The sequence below is a fragment of the Bos mutus genome, chromosome X, assembly GCF_027580195.1.
Source record: "Bos mutus isolate GX-2022 chromosome X, NWIPB_WYAK_1.1, whole genome shotgun sequence".
Lineage (NCBI taxonomy): Eukaryota > Metazoa > Chordata > Mammalia > Artiodactyla > Bovidae > Bos > Bos mutus.
The window spans coordinates 21918700-21925081 of record NC_091646.1 but is presented as its reverse complement, the minus strand read 5'-3'; the positions used below and the strand labels follow the sequence as shown (position 1 = coordinate 21925081).

Below are 6382 nucleotides of genomic sequence, written 5' to 3'. Positions count from 1 at the left end.
GATAAAACAAAGTATTCTCAAGCAGAATAGTAACCAGGGTGGCAGATGGCTTTTCTAGTATATCGAAGAAGTGAAAGCTCTAGAAACCTCAGAGTCAAATTCAGTGTGCCAAAGGTCCCAAAATGGGTGCAGGACCCAACTACACATAAGGATAACTATTCTTCCAACAATGATACTATTCTGCTAACAATGATTATGCTATATATGTAGAATTCAATTCTCAAAGACAGGCAAGCAGGCTAATAGGGTAGTCATTCTATAGTACTATTAGAATTATATGCCTGGCTTTTTTACCACAACAGTGCTGAGGTTGGCAATTTTTCAATTTTAGTTGTGGCTAAGGGCATTAAAAAAATCCCTGTGGGTTCAGCTCTGTCCTTGGCTCTTGGAATAATTATAGTCTTGCACATGAGAAATAGTAGAGATTCAGTCTTACTCTGACTTTTGCATCCCATAAATTTATTGGAGTCCTGCTTAATTTCCTATAACTTCTTCTGGAATCCAAATATCTTATTTGGTTCCCCAATTGACAATCCATTTCCCCTGAGAGTAGCATTCTGATTTGCTTCTCTTCATGCCTTTCTAATCCTTGTGTGTGTGTTAGTCACTCAGTCATGTCCGACTTTATGTCACCCCATGGACTGTAGCCTGCCAGGCTCCTCTGTCCATGGAATTCTTCAGGCAAGAATACTGGAGTGGGTAGCCATTCCCTTCTCTAGATGATCTTCCCTACCCAGGGATCGAACTCAGGTCTCCTGTATCTCCAGCATTGCAGATTGATTCTTTACTTCTGAGCCACTAAGGGAGCTCCTTACTCAGGACTCTGTCCCTTACTTTAGAATTATACTTCTATCAGCTCTGAGAACCTTCTGGATTCCTTCTGCTTATTTCTTGCGTTGACTTCTACTATTGCCACTTCCAGGTGTCCCTGACATTTTGGTCACCTCTTTGAGTTCGTTCCATAATACTTAAGCCCTTTTTAGAGTTAATCTAAGCCCTGATGGCCTATCTGATCTTCAGATTGTGGCCATCTCTGATTTGACCCATAAGCCTGGACAACATTTAATGACTCATAATGTTAAGAATAATAGAGATAATAACAATAATAATAATAATCATTCTTTGAATGATACCCTCGATTTCCAAAGTTACTTTACTTATCAGACTAAACTCAAAGGGACTTTTGGCCATTTGTAGAATGTAAATCCATCCTCAGAAGATGAAAGTTAATCTCAGCTGAGGAAATTCAATAGAATGTATCTAAGGAGCTAAAGAAAATACTCAAAAATAAGTTCCATTGATTTTGTTTTTAGAATCAGTCGAATAATTATATAGTTTCCCAGTGGACTTCAATGAAAGGGACAACTCTCATTTGTATATGTAAATTTTGATGTCTTTGTCACATAATCCCTCCAATTACTTTAGTAGTACTGTGAAACACCATTTGATATCAGTTTTATTAAACACTAATCTTGACCAGCTAGAATAGTAGTGATATCAGACATCATGTCCCCACACTTTGCTTTTGTCTTCATTCATGTTTTTGCCAGGAATGATCTTGCACTACAGATGAAGTTGGGCATAGAAGATAAATTTGAAGAGTCTATAGAACTTGAAAAGCAGAAGAAACACTAAAGCTTAGAAACAGTGGAGCCCCCTGCCAGAAAGCCCTAAATATTGTTTGCCTCTATTCTTGGTTTGTACTAAAATTAATCTGTGAATCCCACTCAGACCCCAATTCATTTGCTTGGGTTCCTGATGATACTTGTCTAACTCTTGGCAGTACTCTACTCTTAAGGTACTGACATCTGTCTCTAGGTCCTCTCTCTGGAGTTCTAGTTCCAGATATGATACTCTGGAACACAATTATAACCTTTCAAAATTAGTGCCATTGCCTTGAGAGCCATGCAGCCTCCCCTACATCCTAGCCTAGCCATCTCGTAAAAAAAAAATCTAACATGGATGTGTTCTTAATTTTGAGGCAAGTACTGCTGGCAAACTTCTTTTAAGGCAAGACTGAGGTCTGTGTTGCTTCTTCATTACCTTAACTTGCTCATTCCAGATTTCTTCTCCCTCTTTCCTGAGTGAGGAAAGTACCAGCAAAGTAGCAGCATGGAGGTACCAGCAAGCCATCTGGCCAAAACAGCGAGGGTTAAGGTATAAATTGAAGCTGGAGCTCTTCTAATCTAGTATGACAGTTTGTACTGATCAGGTTAATGAGGATAATTTCTCTTTGGCTTGTACAGAGACATGAGAATATAATCTGACCTGCTATTAATTACTCTGTCCAATCATTAACATAATGTTTCACTGAATAGAGAAAGACTATTCACACTGCAGGAGCAGTGTATCAACCAAAGCACCATAATAAAAAAAGTCCTGCCTTTTGTGTTTGGCAGGGAAGCTGTACTATCACTGTGAGAAGGACATGCACTTTGACGTGTTTCTCACCAGTAGGGATGAGTTGTCCTGAGCCGTACACCCTCCTCCAGTTCCCTCGGGGAAATTACACAGAGTTGTGTGATGATTGGCACAGAATAGGGAGGTACACTGTGGTTTTGGGAACAGAGTGAGACTAATCAGTCCACAACAAGATTAAATAACTGCATCTTGAGTAAGAGGAACATAAGGCTTTATCAAATAAATAAAATAACTTTAGATGGCTCTTTTTCATTCTTTTATCAACAAGTATTTATTGAACAATTATTCCTTGTTAAGCTCTGTGCTGGGCACTAGGGATGTAGTATTCAAACAAAACAGACACAGATCCTGCCTTGTGCAGTTTTTAGTCCAGGTAGAGGATGTATGTATGTGTATATATATATATATATATATATATATAAAAATCTCATGCAGAATATTCTAGTGCAGCTGTGAGAAATTTATAATGAAAAAGTGAAAAAGCTAGGAGGCTCTAAGAGCATATGATAAAGAAACTGGGTGGAACTTAAAGAATGAGCCAAGTAAAAAGTGAAATAAGGAAGGGAAGAAAGAATAGTATCCATGAAAGTTATGAGGAGGCAAGCAGGTTTGAGGAACATCCAGGAAGAAAATGAGTTCAGAGAGCAAAAAAGCAACAAAATGTGAGACTGAGAGAAGTGTTATATCTTTTTTGGCCATGAACACACTCTAGATGGGCTACAGGCCCTTGAAAGTTGACAGGTTATGTTGGTCACTTCCATGGGGCATTCGGACTTTTTCCTAAGGTCACTGGGAAATAGTTGATGGTTTCTAAGCCAAGTTGAGCTTAGACTAGTAGATTAAAAAAATTTTTTTTTCCATATAGCTAACACACCAAACAAACCCCTCAACTATCTCAGAAACCTGGATTCAAGAATAAAAGAAAGACATGTATGGATGGAACAGATGTAGCCTTTCCACTCTGTACGTCTGCACAGAAGGCTAGGCAGAACCCCTGAGAGGCCAAAAAGTAATTACACTTCTACTCTGGATCCATGTCTTAACCACAAGGAGTGTGTTCTGCAGGCTCTATTTTCTAATTGAGGGTAATTATAAGAAGTTAAAGCTAGATTAGAGACAATTAGACCCTATACAAGAGGGAACTCTGTGGGTGGTCAGGAAGGGAGTAGGAAGAACCAGCTGGGAAAGTGTTTTCCAAACCACTTGGCATTCTTTGACTCATATTACAGGAGGAGGTTTTTCTTGGGGTGGGGGGGGGGGAAGGAGTCCATCTGCTCCCGTGTGGTGCCTACCTGGAGGGCAAGCAGGTGAAATAGGAAAAGACACACATCACTGACAGCCAATCAAGATTGCCTTTTCCTCAAGCCAAAGTGCTAGAAGCCAATAAGTGGAAACAAGGGGAAAGGAAGGGGAAGGTCCCATTACCATTCAATTTAAGACATCTTATTTGAGCAACTACTTTTTTTGTGCTGCTCTGGATCTAGATGCTGTGGGAGATACATGGAGCAGGTGATCTTCCCTTTAGAGGGTTTCCAAGTCTATTTGAGGTGTTTTGTGTGGCTGGAGCACAGAGGGAGAGAAGGAGACTGGTGAGGGGTGAGGTCAAGAGGTGGCCACAAGCCAGGGGGAGGGCTCTGACTCTTTTTCAGGGGCACTGGAGAACCATGGAGAGTGATAAACTGAAAGTATAGTGTCAGGTGTGGGTTTAGGAGGGTACATCTGGCCACTGTGGGGAAGGTGGATGAGGGGGCATGGCAAGGAGCAAGATTAGGGGGCTCAGTCAGAGCTGCCTGTGGGGGGAGTTGGGGATGTCGATGACCATGAGGAGAAAAATGAGGAGGAGAGGCCAGAAAAAAAAAGTGACTTGTTTTAAACTCTCTTCATCCACCAAGCCTCCATTGCTTTGATTAGTCATTGATTCATTCAATCAACAAATAATTATCTTGCCTCTGTGTAGAGCACAGTGATAGGGGGCATCAAGAATAATAAGGATGATATTATTCCAGTCTTCAAGGGGCTTGATTAACTACCTATTGAAATGAGCAGAACAGTCAATAGCTGCTCTACGATTTTAGACATGGTTCTGATCAGCGGAGAGGCAGACAATCTAAGAAACAACAGCAGGCAGCGTGAATGTGCATAAGCCCTGAGGAGAGGCACAGTGGAAGGCACCTAAGTTTGTAGGAGAAGGGTATGGTAGCTGTGTGCTTATGTAGAGGTGTGTGTGTGTGTGTGCATACACAAGGGCACATTGGGCACATGCACATAATGAAACCAAAAACCTTAACACCAATAGATATTTCTATAACACACACACAGCCAGAGAGACAAAGACAGAGAGAGAGACTTTTGCAGCAAGCAAATTTGGGTGTTTTGAATTTTCCCCTAAGAGGCATGGTAGAAGAGCCAGAGAGAGTCACTTGTCTGGCAAACTTATTTTACCATGCAAGGATTACCCTGGAATTCCCAAGAACATTAGGTCTGTAAGGATTTGGGGAGGGTTCCTACTCTGTTGGCTCTTTCCCTTGAAGGAGGGAGCAGCAGTGGGCTGAGCCCCCAAGTACTCAGCCTAGTGCTTGGTGTCCTTCATAGAAGCCCAGGCTGTTCGGAGAAAAAAAAACACTCCCTGGGGGTGGTGGGGGCCCCGAGCTCCCCTTAGCAGATGCCCAGTGACTCATAAGCCTTCTCACTGCCTTCTGAACATCCTTGTTTCTCAGGCTGTACACGATGGGGTTGACCATGGGAGTGACCACAGTGTAGAACAAGGAGAAGATCTTGTTCAGGACAGCAGCCTGGGTTGCTGCGGGGATGGCATACACCGTTCCCAGTGTTCCATAGTACAGAGTGACCACTGTGAGGTGGGAGGAGCAGGTGGAGAAGGCTCGTTGCTTTCCTGCAGCTGATGGAATCCTGAGGACAGCAGCCACGATGTGGATATAGGAGGCTACGGTGAGTAAGAAGGGCACCATGGTGACAAAGGAGGCCAGGAGGAAGGTGGTTTTCTCCACAATCTCAGTATCAGAGCAGGCCAGCTTCAGCACAGGGGCCAGGTCACAGAAGAAGTGGTCAATCTTAGAGGTTGCACAGAATGGCAGCTGAAAAGTCATGGCAACAGTGACCACAGGGGTTAGGAAGCCACCCAGCCAAGACCCGCTTGCAAGCAGGACACACATGTGGAGGTTCATGAGTGATGGGTACTGGAGGGGGCTGCAGATGGCAAGGTAGCGGTCGTAAGACATGGCAGCCAGAAGAAAGCACTCAGCTACTGCCATGGAACCGAAGAAGTAAAACTGGACCACACAGCCCACAAAAGAAATCACCTGGGGACCTACGAGAAGGGTCTGCAGCATCTTAGGGGCAATAGAGGTAGTGTACCAGATCTCAAGGGAGGAGAAATTGGACAGAAAGAAGTACATGGGGGTTTGGAGGTTACGATCAAGGGAAATGACGATAAGGATAAGAAGGTTCCCCAGCAAAGTCACTACATACATTCCCAGAAATATCCCAAAAAGAAAAAACTGTAACCCATGGAGACTCCCGAATCCCAGCAGGAGGAATTCTTTGATTGTGGTCAGATTACCCATATCTGTGAGATTCATGCATTAGACCTGAGGAAAGGAGAGACATATAGCCAGTTGGAAAAAGAGCCATACTACTGGAGGTGGGTAGCACCATCAGATACGTCATATATGATAAAACTCAAAGACCCTGGTTTTTCTTGTCTGGAATAAATTTCCTGTTTTGTTCTACTAGGTGTATTTACCTAATAGCCACAGAGAAATCAGAAACTATGCCCTGGAGAGTTAACAGAGAGGATGTCTCTTTTGCTCTTTTCCACTCTTTTCCTTGACATAACCGGTGATGAATCTACCTTTGGGAGTCTCACAGTGGGAGGCAAACATGTCTTAATGGGGACATGGCAAGAAAGCTCTCAACTCCTGAAACTCAGCTTTTAAGACTC

At 42.9% G+C, this 6382-nt stretch overlaps 1 protein-coding gene across 1 annotated transcript; it reads right to left on the bottom strand.

Annotated features, from left to right (window-relative positions):
* Positions 1 to 4985: 4985 nt before the first annotated feature.
* On the bottom strand, positions 4986 to 6005 carry LOC102286440 (olfactory receptor 6N1). The gene has a single exon (XM_005909031.3). The coding sequence runs from the start codon at positions 6003 to 6005 to the stop codon at positions 4986 to 4988; it is 1020 nt and encodes a 339-aa protein (XP_005909093.3).
* Positions 6006 to 6382: the final 377 nt, after the last annotated feature.